Here is a 16975-nt window from a genome sequence, read left to right as displayed (position 1 = left end):
TTTCCCACATTCAGCTGAATGAGACAAATACAGTAAAATTGGAGTCCAGATTGTCTCTTAACATTGCATAGTTATTACTTTCAAACACATTTGCCCCAGTTACTTGGAAATTTTCTAGCAGGTTAAATTATTGGGGAGAGCAGTTGAGTTCTTTACCACCATACACATTCCATGTCTAAGAGTTTGGGATGAGAAAATGAGGATCAAACCAAATTGACTCACTTTATTTAGCAAAGGGTTGATGGCTTCAATCCCTGTTGTAGAAGAACAGCACACAACTTCTTTTAAGTTTCTTAGTCATCAGGAGATGCTGAGAAATAAGAGGCCAAGAGAAACAAGGAGGGCTTGAATTTAAAGGAGGCAGAGGGTAGAGAGTTGTTGCGTTACATTTGAAGAATGTTATGGGCGTAAAGTCTAACAGGACTTAGCTACTGGTCTAATGTGGGAGGAGGAAGAAGAAAGTACAGGGCCTGGCCTCAGATTTCTGTCCCATACACTTAAGTGCTGTCTAGTGCTACTAGTCAAGAGACAATATTGAAGCAGAATCTGAACTGGGTGGGACTGCCAGTGATGCATTCAGCTGTGTAAGTAGTGAACTAGAAGTGCCTTGAGACTATGGAGGTCAAAGGGAAGGGGTATAGGAAAGAGTAAGTTCAGAGTGGTAGAGTTGCAACCAAGTTACATGTATATGTTAGGGTCCAGTCGGGTAGGGCCAATTAGCCACCACGGCTGAAATCTCAGTGCTCTTAGTGGCAGGTTTTAGATGTCTGTGAGAAACTGCAGTGGAACTGTCAGGTAGGCAAGTGTATATATATATATATATATATATATATATATGCATTTTAAGCTCAAGAGCAGATTCTGTTTCCTTGACTTCTATCTCCGTTACTTCATAGAATGTTTTAGGTTAATTTTAAAAAGCATTGAACAAATGAGCAGGTGTCAGTATATTATAATATTGCTAATAATTTATATATAAACCAGCAGCTGGTTGGGAATTAGGTACAAAGTAGAGAATTGACTTTTTTTCTGGACCTATTTTACATAATTTTTGATCGCTGCATGTCAGTATTTACCTGAGTTGAAATATTCCTCTTAGAGTCATGAATGAATATACCAACATTTGGTTAATGTTAATAGAAATGTTTTCTCATTGTGTTCTGGTCCCTGTGTTCAGTTGACAACTGTTCCTTGGAACTGCTACCATATTCCAATTTATTGTATCATACACTTAAAGAGATTTTTTTATATTCCAGGGCTTTTGCTGGACTTATTTTCTATTAATACTTGTAGATGGGAGACATTTCTTACACTCAGAGCATTTGTACATTGAGGCAGCATGTTCTATGATAGAAGTTTGAAACTAAAGAAATCTGAACTATCTTCCCACTTAGTTACTAGAAAGTGAAATCTAATTTATCACAGGATAGAACTAGATTTTATTCATCCATATTATCTGTTGGAGAGTTTGCCAGAATCCAAGTTGTTATGGCAGAGACATATAATTATTCATTGTAAAGCACATCATTGAGTTTCAGCTGCAGGCTACACTCTTTTCTTTGGGGTAACAAGACAGTGAATGCTCCCTTATCACCAACGTGGATCTTATATAAGTGCCATGTCTAAAAATACATTCAAAGCAGTATGAGACCCATAGGGATGTGGTGGTTGTTTCTTCCTGGTTTCTTCTGTCAAGCAGAGCATCTTAGAAAAGGAGGTGTTTGAATTGGTCTCATAGCAAGTAAAAAGAAATCAAGCAGTTCTGGATTAGAATCACAATTCTTGTACCCCCTCGTTGTTACCTAATGTTTCAGTCTCTGTTTGCTCAGTAATATATGAAAAATAGTATCTCCCTTGCAAGGGTCATTGTGAAGACTTTGTTTATTTCCACGGAAGGGCCTACAGATGTCTTTTCTGATATCATTTTTTGGTTGTGTGCGTGTGTGTGTGTGTGTGTGTGTGTGTGTGTGTGTGTGTGTGTGTGAGAATCAGCGCCTGATAGCACTATATGCACAGAATTATACTGTTCCTCCTGTAGCCATGAATGAAGATCAGAATGCTCTTTTTCCAGCTGTACTCTGAATTTATTGAGAATAGATACCTGTTCTGATTATGCAGGGTATGCCGAGTGCCAAGCACAGAGTAGAATTTCCTTAGTGGATTTGTTCTAGGTCCAGAGTGTAGCAGGCCTGCTTCTTAGAGACTGCTTTATATTCAGCAAAGTCCCAAGGTACTATATTGTTAATTTATAAGGAGAAAAACATCATGTAGGTGGCTACAAGCAGTACTCAAATCTCCATGTCCAATCTGCATGCTCTGTTGTAAAGTCTGTCCTACATAGGTGATCATAAGCAGAGAATGTTTAGAAAGCCTGGAGTCAAACCAAGAATATGCTTTTCGGACTTTTGTTTATAGAGCATCTGAGGCTGACCACCTCACTTTCCATATGATACGTTTTATAGTCAAGCCTTGCTAACCTTGAACCCATTTTATTGCTCTTCAGTTTAAGTTCTGTGAAGCTGTAATTAATCCTTTTCAAAACAGCTATAATTCTCTTATTCCACTCTGTCATACTCACCTGTCAAAACCTCAGCCCTGGTTAAAACCAACTGTTGGTCAGCTTACTTGGCTTTGGCCTTCTCTTTTGTCTTCATTTTATTTGCAGGTGCTGTCTAGTCCCATGTATTTAAATACTTCAGCTGGTGGCTCTGAAATTTCTAGCAACAGTGCTGCCCTCTCCTGAGCTCCAGACTTAGATCCAAATGTCTCCTTGGTGGTTCATGTTGGAAGACTTCAAGGTCAAACACATGTACAGGGTTAACATGACTTTATTTTTTTCACCAAGCCTGCCTCTTATGTTTTCCTGTTTGTTCCATCTAAAACTCTAGTTTTCCTGGATTCTTTACTTTCCAGTTGTCTTGCATATGATCATCCAAATGTCCCAAAAGTGCCCATTTCTCTTCTTCACCACTACCTTGGGGTCCATGCCACTAGTGTTTTCTTGCTTGGTCTGTTACAGTGACCTGACTGGTCTTTCTGCTTTCACTCCTACACACTCCCCCAACCCTCTGTGTGTAAGAGCAGAGTGAGCTTTTTAAAATAAAAGTCACATGCCTTAGGTAATCCTCCCATGTTCCACTATCTTGGCTCATTGAATTCCTGTCTTCAGGAATCTTGTCCTCTGCCTTACCTCAACCTCTCACTCTGGTCTTATTCATTTCCAGTAATCGAACCCCCTCCCTAATTGTGTGTATCCTTCTCTCTGACCATAGTTCCTGTCTTTCCAGCTCACTTTCTGTAGTATCCCAGATCCGGTAATCCTTGGATCCTACTAGGACCTTCAAGCCACTACAGACAGGCTATTACCTCCATGACCCCACCAAAGTATGCCATGCCCTCCTAGTTTACGGTGTACCTGACTTAGCAGCCACACCTCAACCTGGGCCCCTGGCTGCTCCCCATGTCCCTGACCCACTGAGATTAGCAGGTCACCTAATCCATCTTCCCTGTCTGCTGGGCCAGCCAGGACCTCCCCTTGAACTCCACTGGGCCCTTACTGGCCTGCTTGACAGCCCCACTTGGATTTCTGGTATTCTTCTGGCATTCTTTCTGACCTTTACCCACCAAACTGCTCCTCTCACAATTTCTGCCATTTCAGTTTAATGGCAACTCTTAATTATTAGCATATCCTGTTGGTTCTATGTTTAAAATAAATCCATTGGAGTCCAGTTACTCTGAAAAAAAAAAGAAGAAAGAAAGGTAGGATCTGATTACTTGACTACTTCTCACCCTCTTTCTGGTTCTGTACTTGTGCCAACTGTCTCCTCCTGCCTGGATTATTTGGGTTGCCCTGACTTGGTCTCTCCTGCTCCTTTCATACTGTTCACAACACAGTGGCCAGAGTATCCCTGTTAAAACATAATTCAGGCCGGGTGCGGTGGCTCATGCCTGTAATCCCAGCACTTTCGGAGGCTGAGGCGGGTGGATCACTTGAGGTCAGGAGTTCAAGACCAGCCTGGCCAACATGATGAAACCCTGTCTCTACTAAATATACAAAAATTAGCCAGGTGTGGTGGTGCACACCTGTAATCCCAGCTACTCAGGGAGGCTGGGGCAGGAGAATTGCTTGAGCCTGGGAGGCAGAGGTTGCAGTGAGCCGAGATTGCGCCACCGCAGTCCAGTCTGGGCGACAGAGTGAGACCCTATTAAAAAAAAAAAAAAAAAAAAAACCTAAGTCAGATAATGTCACTCCTCTTCTCAAAGTCTCCTGAGGGCTTGGCATCTCATCAGAGTCAAAGCCAACTTGTTAACTATGGCCTACATTCTCTTGCCCCTCTTGCTTAGACCTCATCACATTCCCTTTATCCATGGCCTTCTCAGACTGCTTCACACACCAAGGACTGGGGGTTTGCTGCTTGGAAAGCATTTACCTCTGCTATGCAGATTTCCATGTGTTTAAGTAGAAAACTCAAATAAGCAAAAAAGGACTGGAAGACCACCTATCATCTTACTTCATGAAAAAAGCAAAAGCATCGTTGCTTTATCTCCTTCATGGGTACATTGCTGTGTGCTCACCAGGACCCACACATGTGCTCTTGCCTTTTAAAGCCATCTGTACTCCATGCTGACTGTTTTGTCATCTTTTTTCACGTAACAATGTAATATGGGTTTTAATGCCAGTAGATTAGTTCTCCAAAACAGTTCTTGAGGCTGCATAGAATGTTAGTTGAGAAGATAGATACACCATAGTTTACGTAACCAGGCTCTCTATTACTGTAAACAGTTCTGCAGTGAATCTTTTTGTTCCTGAATCTTTGCATGTATCTCTAATCATTTCTAAAGAATAATGTCCTGGAATTTTATTTTCTGGATCAAGCATTGTGGTTTTTTTAAAGTTTTTGATTTGTGCTTTCCTTCAGAAAGATATACTGTTTTTTCCCTCCTAACAGTGGAATGTGCTAAGTACCTTTATACCTTTGGCCTGGTCTTTTCTGAGTCATGTGCACATATAGTACAAACTTCTGTTTAAGAAATAAAACTCTATATATGAACTTTACAGTTAAAAATGGTTAAGATGGTAAATTTTGTGTTACATGCATTTTGCCACAATTAAAAGAAATAAAGCTTTGATAAATACATTTATAGTTATTTGACAAGTATACTTTTTGGCAGTAATATGAATGTAGGTGTTAGTAAGTAGTTGGTAGGAAAGAAATCTTACCATTATTGTTGTGGTCTTTACTCATTGCTGATTTTTACAAGATGTTTTGGTAATTTTGTCATGCAGGCCAAAACACTAAGAAAACTGATCCAACAAACATTTAGACAATTCGCCAACCTTAATAGAGAAGAAAGTATTCTGAAATTCTTTGAGATCCTGTCTCCAGTCTACAGATTTGATAAGGAATGCTTCAAGTGTGCTCTTGGTGTAAGTATGGGAATATGGGAAATAGTGGGCTAGTCTGATTTTACTTTTTCTTATCTCTTGCTGTATATCTAAATTTCTGATAAAAAAATGCTAACTTGTCCCATTTTTTTCAATAAAATGATATTTTTTCATTTTACCATGTGAAAAATAGAAAAAGAAAATAATTAATGTGAGAATAAAATCACCTTTTTAAAAACAGCATGCCTAGTTTCATAATTAGGTTTTTTAAATTTTATCCCTGTGATTTGTTAATTGTTCTCTAAGGGCTAGTTTACCTATTTAGATAATCATCCCAGAGAAACCCTTGGCATCAGGCATGCTGGAATAAGCACATTGCACTTTGTGCAGGCTTAACACATCCTGGGTCAATGAAGTTATAAATATTTTATCTTATTTGGTTAGATAGATTAATAGCAAACCAAACCAGCCCCTGCTTTGGTCCTTTAATATGTCCACGGCTCTTTATCTAAAGTATTTCTTTTTTCCTTCTGCCACCTCTGTTCTCACTTGTTTCACCTTCAAAAGTCAAGCTGGATTATTTCAGTGGAACTGGCAATCGGCCCAGAAGAAGGGATCAGTTACCTAACGGACAAGGGCTGCAATGTAAGTCTGCTCTGACCTTTCGGGAACTTGGCGTTAGACAAAGAAGAATCAAATTAAGGAAATGGGGCATTCTTTTGGAAAAGATCATTTTACAATTAAATTTTCCTATTGCACTGCATTTATTGTTCAGTGGAGTGGGGGACAAGTAAGAGAAAGTCTGGGTGCTGTTGAAATACCTCGGAATTACTTAGTTTTGGAAGGAAAGGAATCATACAAACCTAACATGTGTTAGTGAGACCTGAATGGGATTGTTACTGTTTATCTGGAGAAGTTTTAAATACTAATTTTTAAAATTAAGTTCTGAATGATTTGGGTATATTTGTACTGGCATCTTATCCTTTGAAACAGCCTCTTCAGGTTATTTCCAGGAAAAAAAAAATTATACATTCACAATTCTCTTGAAAGCCTTATTAGCCTTATTTACCTTGAAGAAAAAATGTCCATCAGATGGAAACTCACACTTCTACCCCAGACCTCACTTCTTTTGTTACCTTCCTAGCAGAAGTGCTGACCATTTCCTGTGTGATCCTCATTCTTCCAACAAGTATTATTGAGAACCTGCTTGGTGCCAGGCAGTCTAGAGGTTTGAGATACAATAAGGAACAAAACAGAGAGAAGTCCTTTGTCTTTATGTAGCTTATAGTCGAGTGCACAAAATAAATATGGAATACATCTGTGTCATACAACAATAAGTACCGAGATGAAAAGTAGAACAGTGTAAGGGTGGGTGTACTGAGAAGGGCATGCTCCCATTTAGATGAGTGTTCGGGGAACATGATTCTAGGGGCTTCTTCTCAGGCCTTGCACTAGTAACATTTCTTTTCCACTTAACATAGTGTAGTGATTTGAACTTTTTACTTAATTTATTCATACCTTGACCTGTACATATAATTTTCTATACATATATAAATGTGCCAAACCGTGTCTGACCTGCTTTTTTCCAAGTGTACTCTGGTTTCCATTCCCACTCTGCTCAGCTCCTGCCTCTACCATTCTTTTCTCTTCAGCCTTCTCTGTAACCCCCCCACCCCCTGCCCATACTTAACATGTAAGTGATTTAGTCATCTTCTGTGTTTTTCCCCATATTCCTGTTTTGTTATTCAGAAAAGGGGTCATCATCAGGCACACTGTCCTACTTGGTTATTTCACTCTGTGAACCTGGTAGAAATTTTTTCAAGCCCCGCCTTTCTTTGCCCCTTCCTCCCTGGGGGCCAGATGGGATTCTGTGAAGGGCAATTACTTTGCTTTTAGATTTCTGCCCCAAGACAATGACATAATAAATACTCCTTTATATATAATCTATGTACTACTGCTTTTTCTCCTTGTGGAAGAGATTTCCAAACATTGAACTGCAGGGTTCGTTTCAAATAGTTGTAATTTTAAAAGAAGCTGTTGGATTGCTTTTCAGAAAAGCTAGGAAACTTCATATTGTCACTGGCAGTGTGTGAGAGTACTATTTTCGCACTCATTGGATGGCAGTTTTAATAGCTCTTTTAATTTTTCCATTTTAATAGATATAAAGTTATTCTTGTAACTTTTTTGCTCACTTAGATGTAAAGCAAGGACCTAGTAACTTTAAGCATATTTTCATGTCTTGACTGTTTTTCTTCTCACCTCTGTGAATTAACTGCTCATATCATATACTTTGCCTATTTTACCAACACAATTGTCCTTTTAAATTAATAAGTCCTTTTACACATCAAGGAAATCAGTGTGTTTTCCTGTTGCCTTTTTTATGATTTTTTTCCCCAAATCTCTTGTTGGCTGTTGACTTTAAACAGACCGGCCTCCCTTGTCCCACATCCTAAGGATGACCACTGTCCTGACTTCTGCCATCACTGATTAAATCTCATTAAATGCTGCTGTGTCAGCTGGATATTCACAGAGGAAAACAGAATAAATTTTTGTGAAATTTTGTGAAAGTGCGTTTTTTTTGATATTGTGTTTCAGGACTTCTTTTATACCCTTCAATAAGATCTCAATCTTTTTCATATAGGTCTTCCATATTAAACCAATTCATAAGTATTTTATAGTTTTGGGCCTTATGTTGAATGACTTTTTGGGGTTTTTGTTGCCACTTACAATTTAAAATTTATATTGTGAGCATAGAAGATATTCTTGATTATTGTTTAACATATAGTGTGCAACCTTATTATTGATTAAATAGGTTTTTTATTAGAATTTTGGATTTTATAAGTATATAATAATGTAATCAGCAAAAGAATAATTTTACCTTTCCCCGTATACAATTTTTTCTTTTAGTCACAAGAAGCTCAAAGATCATGTTTAATAACAGGGCAGTAGACAATATTCCTATTTTGTTTTAGATTTTAATTTATCAATTAAAAGTGTGTCATTATTTGGGATTGTTTTTGTTGTTGAGTTTTAATAACATGTCTTTAATATTTTTATCTTTTGCTTAGAGTTTTATGAGTAGCTCCTAAATTTAATCAAAGACCCTTTTAGCATCTATTGATATGATCCTTTTTCTCCTTTATCATTATAGTAGATTATATTAACAGTTATGGTAATATTGAGCCAATTAATAATATACAATATTCTTTTAAAATATTGAGTTATATTTGTAGAATTTTTGCAACTATTTGTAAGTGAGATTAATCTAGACTTTTTTATGTTAACTTTATTAGACATGGTGTTAAAGTTATATTAATTTCATTAGGTGAATTGGAATCTTTCAGTGATTTTTTTTCTTAAAAAACTTTTTAAGCTCAGGGGTACATGTGCAGATTTGTTACCTAGGTAACCTCGTGTCACACAGTTTATCATACAGATTATTTTGTCACCCAGGTATTAATCCTAGTACTGATTAGTTATTTTTCCCAATCCCCTCCCCACTTTTACCCTCCACCCTCTGGTAGGCCCCAGTGTCTGTTGTTGCCCTCTGTGTGTCCTTGTGTTCTCATCTTTTAGCTTCCCTTATAAGTGGGAGCTAAAAGATGCAGTATTTAGTTTTCTATTCCTGTGTTATTTTGCTAAAGATAATGGCCTCCAGCTCCATCCATGTTCCTGCAAAGAACATGATCTCATTCTTTTTTTTTTGGCTGCATAATATTCCATGGTGTGCATGTACCACATTTTCTTTATCCAGTCTACCATCGATGGGCATTTAGGTTGATTCCATGTCTTGGCTATTGTGAATAGTGCTGCATTAGACGTACATGTATATGTGTCTTTATAAAAGAACAATTTGGCCGGGCGCGGTGGCTCACGCCTGTAATCCCAGCACTTTGGGAGGCCAAGGTGGGCGGATCACGAGGTCAGGAGATGGAGACCATCCTGGCTAACACGGTGAAACCCTGTCCCTACTAAAAATACAAAAAATGAGCTGGGCGTGGTGGCATGCGCCTGTAGTCCCAGCTACTCAGGAGGCTGAGGCAGGAGAATGGCATGAACCCGGGAGGCGGAGCTTGCAGTGAGCCGAGATTGCGTCATTGCACTCTAGCCTGGGCAACAGAGCGAGACTCCGTCTCAAAAAAAAAAAAAAAAAAAAAAACAATTTATATTCCTTTGGGTATATAGCCAGTAATGAGATTGCTGGGTTGTATGGTACTTCTGTTTTTAGGTGTTGAGAAATTGCCACACTGTCTTATTATTTTATGTATTATTGTGAGGTACATTCCTTCAATGCCTAGTTCATTGAGGTGTTTTAACATGAAGAGATGTTGAATTTTATTGAAAGCCTTTTCTGCATCTGTCAAGATGATCCTGTGGTTTTTGCTTTTAGTTCTGTTTATGTGATGAATCACATTTATTGATTTGCATATGTTGACCCAGCCTTGCATCCCAGGAATAAAGCCTACTTGATCATGGTGGATTAGCTTTTTGATGTGCCACTGCTGGGTTTGGTTTGCTAATATTTTGTTGAGGATTTTTGCATCTATGTTCATCAATAATATTGGCCTGACATTTTCTATTTTTGTTGTGTCTCTGCCAGGTTTTGGTATCAGAATAATTCTGGCCTCATAGAATGAGTTAGAGAGGAGTCCCTCCTTTTCAGTTTATTGGAATAGTTTTAGTAAGAATGGTACCAGCTCATCTGTATACGTCTGGTAGAATTTGGCTGTGAATCCATGTGGTGCTGGGCTTTATTGGGTTGGTAGGCTATTTATTACGGATTCAATTTCAGAGCTCATTATTGGTCACTTCAGGGCTTCAGTTTCTTCCTGGCTCAGTCTTGGGAGGGTTTATATGTCCAGGAATTTATCCATAACTTCTAGATTTTCTGGTTTATGTGCATAGAGGTGTTCCTAAGATTCTCTGATAGTTATTTGTATTTCTGTGAGGTTGGTGGTAACATCCCCCTTTTCATTTCTAGTTGTGTTTACTTAGGTCTTCTCTCTTCTTTGTTAATCTGGGTAGTGGTCTATTTTATTAATTTTTAAAAAAAAAACAACTCTTGGACTCGTTTTGGTTTAGCAACAGGCAGGAATGGTTTTTCCCATCTCACTCTCCTTCAGTTCATCCTGGTTTTGGTTAGTTCTTTTCTTCTTCTAGTTTTGGGGTTGGTTTGCTCTTGGTTCTCTAGTTCTTTTTTGTGATCTTAAGTTGTTAAACTGAGATCTAACTTTTTGATGTGGGCATTTAGTGCTACAAATTTACCTGTTAACACTGCCTTACCTGTGTCCCAGAGATTCTGGTACATTGTGTCTTGGTTCTCATTCATTTCAAAGCACTTCTTGATTTCTGCCTTAATTTCATTATTTACACAAAAGTCATTTGGGAGCAGTTTATTCGATTTCCATGTAATTGTGTGGTTTTGAGCAAATTTCTTAGTCATGATTTTTAACTTGGCCATGCTGTGCTCCGAGAGAATGTTTATTATGATTTCAGTTCTTTTGCATTTGCTGAGTACTATAAATTTACCTCTTTACACTGCCTTACCTGTGTCCCAGAGATTCTGGTACATTGTGTCTTGGTTCTCATTCATTTCAAAGCACTTCTTGATTTCTGCCTTAATTTCATTATTTACCCAAAAGTCATTTGGGAGCAGTTTATTCAATTTCCATATAATTGTGTGGTTTTGGGCAAATTTCTTAGTCATGATTTCTAATTTGGCCATGCTGTGCTCTGAGAGAATGGTTATTATGATTTCAGTTCTTTTGCATTTGCTAAACGGTGTTTTGTGTTCAATTATATAATTGATTTTAGAGTATGTGCCATATGGTGATGAGATGAATGTGTATTTTGTTGCTTTGGGATGGAGAGTTCTATAGATGTCTGTCAGGTCCATTTGATCCAATGTTGAATTCAAATCATGAATATGTTTGTTAATTTCCGTCTCAGTGATCTACGTAATATTGTCAGTGGGGTGTTAAAGTCTCCCACTATTATTGCGTAGGAGTCTAAGTCTCTTTGAAGGTCTCTAAGAATCTGGCTTATTAATAATGAGTGCTGCTGTTTGGTTTTTTATATATTTAGGATAGTTAGGTCTTCTCGTTGGATTGAACCCTTTACCATTATGTAATGCCCTTCTTTGTCTTTTTTAACTGAGTTGGTTTAAAGTCTGTTTTGTCTGAAATTAAGATTGTAACCCCTGTTTTTTTCTGTTTTCCATTTGAATGATGGATTTTTCTCCATTCCTTTATTTTGAGCCTATGTGTGTCATTGCATGTGAGATAGGTATTTTGAAGACAGCATACCAATGAATCTTGGTTCTTTATCCAGCTCTGTGTCTTTTAATGGGGGCATTTAGCCCATTAACATTCAAGGTTAGTATTGATATGTGTGGATTTGATCCTGCCATCATGGTGTTAGCTTGTTATTAGGCAAACTTGTTTGTGTGGTTGCTTTATAGTGTCACTGGTCTGTGTTTTTGTAATGGTTGGTAACGGTCTTTCCTTTCCATATTTAGTGCTCGTTTCAGGAGCTCTTGTAAGGCAGGTCTCATGTAACAAATTTCTTCAGCATTTGCTTGTCTGAAAAGGATCTTATATCTCCTTTCTTTATGAAGCTTAGTTTGGCTGGAATTATAAAATTTCAGGTTGGAATTTCTTCCAGAATGTTGAATGTTGGCCCCCAATCTCTTCTGGCTTGTAGAGTTTCTACTGAGAGGTCTGCTGTTTATCTGATGGGCCTTCCTTTGCAGGTGACCTGGCCCTTCTAGTTTCCTTTAACATTTTTTCTTTCATTTCCACCTTGAAGAATTTCATGATGATGTGTCTTGGGAATGATCTTCTCGTGTAGTATCTTACTCTGCCTTTCCTAAATTTGAATGTTGACCTCTCTAGCTAGGTTGGGGAAGTTTTCATGGATCATATCCTGATATATGTTTTCCAAGTTGCTTTCACTCTCCCCAGCTCTTTCAGGGACACCAGTGAGACATAGATTTGGTCTCTTTACATAATCCCGTATTTCACAGAGGCTTTCTTCATTCCTTTTCATTCTTTTTTCTCTATTCTTTTCTGACTCCTATTTCAGAAAGACAGCTTTCAAGCTCTGAAATTCGTTCCTCAACTTGGTCTGTTAGGCTATTAATACTTATGGTTGCATTATGAAATCTTTGTAGTGTGCTTTTCAGCGCCATCAGGTTGATTATGTTCTTTTCTATTCTGGCTATTTTTTCTCTCAGCTCCTGTATTGTTTTATTGTGATTCTTAGCTTCCTTGGATTGGGTTTCAATGTACTCCTACATCTCAATGATCTTCATTCCTATCCATGTTCTGAATTCTATTTCTGTCATTTCAGCCATCTCAGCCCAGTTCAGAACCCTTGCTGGAGAGGTGGTGCGGTCATTTAGAGGAAAGAAGGCACTCTGGCTTTTTGAGTTGTTGGATTTCTTGCAGTGGTTCTTTCCATCTTTTGGGCCGACGTTTCTTCAACCTTTGAAGTTGCTGACCTTTGTATTTTGCTTGTTTGTTTGTTTATCCTATTTGATGACCTTGAGGGTTTGATTGTGGTAAGGTGGACTCAACTGACTGGCTGCATTTCTGGAATATTTTAGGGGACCAGTGCCCAGCCCCCAACTCCTGGACTGTGTGCTCTAATTCTGGGAGACTGGTATTGGGCTCCAACTTTGTTCTCTGGCTCCTGGAGGTTAGGAATCCACTGCACTTGTAGGGTGTTGGGGGTAGGGGTGCTCCCAGACCACTGGTCACTACACTCCAATGGGTGGTGTCAGCCAAAGCATTTCACAGTGTGGCGGCATAGGATCCGTCCTTGTTTCCATGTGCCAGCAGCAGTGGCAGCACACTAGGGTGCACGCTCATCAGCCCGGCAGGTTGCTAGTGGGTACTGAGGTGCCTGTCTCCATTTGAGCATTCACTACAGTAGCAGTAGCAGCATGGTTTGGGTGGGGGGTGCCTGTTGGCAACTGTGCAGCATTCGTGCTGGTGGTGGTGGTAGCACAGGGTTGCGTTGCTGGCAGGCCCAGGTCTGTGTGTGCACCCTGTGCACTGTAAGCGTAGGTGTTTGCTCTGGGTAGGGGAGAATCTGCTATTCTCTGTGCCTGCTTTCACTCTTGGGACAATGTTGACATAAGCGTGGGGTGCTGGCAGTGGGGACAGGGCTGGTTGGCTCTGTGCCTGCCAAGGCTCCGACTGAGGTGGCTGTCAGGCATGGGTGAGTTTTGGGGTTGCGTGCACACGTGCACTGGTGAGGCACGGAAGGCAATACCTGCCTGCGTACACAGGTGCCAGCAAAACTCTGTTGGGAATTGCTGTGGGCTAGAGGAACCTGCAGTGTGAGGAAGGAGCGGGTGAGCTGGTGTGTGGCAATGGAGGCTGCCCTGTGGGAGCTCTCTGCTGGTCAGAAGCGGTCAGCCACTGCAGGAGCTATGATGTGGGCCCCAGGGCACCCAAGGCTACCCTGCTAGCAGGCACGTTCAGGCTGGGACCCCAGGAGAAGCCAGAAGCCCAAGGGGTGCTCAGGTCAGACTAACCCCCTTCTGATAGGTAAGCCCACCCTGCAGAGTTCAGGTCCAACAGTTCCCCTAGGGGTAAAGTCTCTTATGGGAGCAAGTCAGGGCTTCCCTGGCCATGTTCCACTACAGATGCTCCTGCACCAAACCCTCTGGGCTCCACCTCAGCTGGCTGCAATCCCTAGCACTTCTCTGAGCAGCTCTCCCTGCCACCTCAAGTGTCCATAGTAGTTGAAGGGCCCCCTGCTCGGATTTAAGAGGCCTGTAGTGAGAGCAGGTTGCTCCTTGCCAGTTCCACTCACCCATTCCCCCAGGGTAATTGTGGGCCAGGAATGAGTCTTGGTGTGCGGTAGCCTCTTGCAGGGTTCCCAGCTTCCTCCCCCTTCAGCCCAGCTTCTGTGTCTTTCCTTCATCCATTCTCGGTGCCTTACCTCTCTCTGGTGATTTTTAATGGCCTGAAATATTTTAATTCAAATTGGAATTGCATGCTTTTTAAAGACTAGGTAGAATTGATCTACGTAACAACATGATGCCTTTTTAAACGGTAGGTGTTTATCTTTTTAATCACTTCAATAGTAATAGATCTTTTTTGAGACAGGGTCTCACCCTGTCACCCAGGCTGGAATTCAGTGGCACGATCATGGCTTACTGCAACCTCTGCCATCTGGGCTCAAGCAGTTCTCCTGCCTCAGTCTCCCAAGTAGCTGGGACTACAGGTACACACCATTACACTCGGCTAATTTTTGTATTTTTTTGTAGAGAGGGGGTTTTGCCATGTTGCCCAAGCTGGTCTCAAACTCCTGGGTTCAAGTAATCTGCCCACCCCAGCCTCCCAAAGTGCTGAGATTACAGGCGTGAGCCACTGTGCCTGGCCTAACAGTAATCGATCTATCCAGATTTTCCACTTGTGTCGGCTTTGGTAATTTAGCATATTATCCATTTCTCTGCATTTTCATCTTGCTGCCATAGAGTTGCCTCTCATGGATCTGTTAAAATCTTTCCAGTAACTTTGTCTCTATATTCCTGTTTCATGCCTAAGCTCTTTTGATTTGGCTCTTTTTCAGACTTGTAAAGGTCTGTCTATTCTAATTGTTTTTTGAAGGACAAGTTTAGTGATGTATTGCAGCAGTACTATTCATTTTCATTGATTTCAGTATTTTTCTTCATTCTGTTTTTGTAGTATCTTCATTATTTTTGTCTTTTTTATTGTGCTCTTCCCTTTTAAGTGCATCTTTAAAATGTATTCTTGTTTACTTTGGAGGCCATTTTCTTCTTGCACAACTTTTAATATGTCTTACCTTTCTAGGTATGTGGTATTCTTCTTTTCATTGTATTTCTGTATACTCATTTGAAATTTTATCTCTGGCCAGGCACTGTGGCTCATGCCTGTAATCCCAGCACTTTGGGAGGCTGAGGCAGGTGGATCACCTGAGGTCAGAAGTTTGAGACCAGCCTGGCCAACATGGCAAAACCCCGTCTCTACTAAAAATACAAAAATTAGCCAGGCGTGGTGGCGCCTATAGTCCCAGCTACTTCAGGACACTGAGGCAGGAGAATCGCTTGAACCCGGGAGGTGGAGATTGCAGTGAGCTGAGATCACGCCACTGCACTCTATGCTGGACGACAGAGTGAGACTCCATCTTAAAAAAAAAAAAACAACAACAAAAATTTTATTTTTATTTCTCTTTTTCATTATAGCATTATTTAGAAGAATATTACTTAAGTTTCAAGTAGCCCTGGGGTTTTATCTCATTTTTATTTCTAATATTTGAAATATTATGAGCCAAAAATTTCATATTGGCTTATGAGCAGGTAATAAGATTTTTAAATGTTAACTGTTTCACAGTTGTTAAGATCTTCTTTATGGCCAAGCATATGATTTTTATAAATGTTCCTTGAAAATATATGTTTTCCATTTGAGTTTATAAGGACCTCTGTGCCTATGAAATAAGAGGTATTAATTATATAAAGTAGAAGAAAGCAAGATTGGAGTAATCAGGATAGAGCCCCCAGAAGATTCCTTGCACTGCACTTCTCACATTTCTGCCTGCCACACTCCTCCTCCTCCTCATTTGTTCTGCCTCCCATGGGTGAACTTCGTGTTCCTGAATGAGACCAACCCTCTGCTATGTAATGGCTTCTATCCCATCTTACCTGTTCATGGTAATTCTTCAGTTCTGCCCACTCTTTCCTGTAGCAGCAGACATTTCTAACATACTGGATTGTTCCTGTCAGCAAAGAAAAATGTATAGTTTCTCCCATCCTAAAATCCCCTCTTTTAGCCCTGTGTTCCTCTCTCTCCCTGGTACCTCATGTTTTCGTGTCATTTATTGCAAATCTTCTTGACAGATTATCTAACTGCATTGTCTTTAATTCTTCCCACTCCCTCTTCAACCTGCTTCAACCAGGCCTTTCCTGCCTACTACCATTACACTACCACCATCCACCCCTCAATGCCTTGCCAATGATAACAGTGATCCTCCTGTAGATAAGCCCACTGGGTAATTCTGAGTTCTCATCTACTTTACTTGACTTCTCCAGTGCTGTCCAACAGCAATACGATGTAAGCCTCATAGGTGATTTAAAATTTTCTAGTAACCACATTTAAAAAGGTAAAAAGATAGGTGAAATTAATTTTAATATATTTTATTTGATCCAGTATATCCAATGTATCATCATTTCAAGATATAGTCAGTGTAAGAATTCTTGAGACTTTATCTTATTTTTATCATTCCAAGTTTTTGAAATCTGGCATGCATTGTACCCTACCAGCATATCTCAGCCTGGAGGAGCCACATACCACTGGGTGCTCCATAGCTGTGTGTGGCTTCCTGCCACCAGTTGAACAGCACATCTCAGATTCTCCTCCTCAAGCGCTCTTTCCCTCTCTTTTTGCCCTTGTAGTGACCACTTACATGCCTATCTTGAGTGTTACCTTAGTCAGTTTGCTTGTGTGCAGCTGCCTTGTGCTAGGTGGTAGGCTAGATTCTGCTGGTGCAGTACTGTATCTGAATGTAATATACCTAATCTTAAGCTCGTGTTGCTCAAGTCTTGTTCTCTGTTTCGCA

The 16975-nt window shown here is 40.0% G+C and overlaps 1 protein-coding gene across 26 annotated transcripts in view; it reads left to right on the top strand.

Moving 5' to 3' along the window:
* The window catches only part of PTK2 (protein tyrosine kinase 2), a 340227-nt gene that overhangs the window by 173598 nt on the left and 149654 nt on the right, over positions 1-16975 (top strand). For all 26 annotated transcript variants that reach the window (XM_055349579.2, XM_055349577.2, XM_055349578.2 and 23 more), the window contains 2 exons: positions 5288-5428; positions 5954-6031. In XM_055349579.2, coding sequence (XP_055205554.2) covers positions 5288-5428; positions 5954-6031 — 219 coding nt within the window. The remainder of the gene's footprint in view (positions 1-5287; positions 5429-5953; positions 6032-16975) is intronic.

This window comes from Gorilla gorilla, chromosome 7, assembly GCF_029281585.2.
Source record: "Gorilla gorilla gorilla isolate KB3781 chromosome 7, NHGRI_mGorGor1-v2.1_pri, whole genome shotgun sequence".
NCBI lineage: Eukaryota > Metazoa > Chordata > Mammalia > Primates > Hominidae > Gorilla > Gorilla gorilla.
Note: the sequence above shows the minus strand (reverse complement) of the source record. Positions and strands in the feature narration are given on the sequence as shown.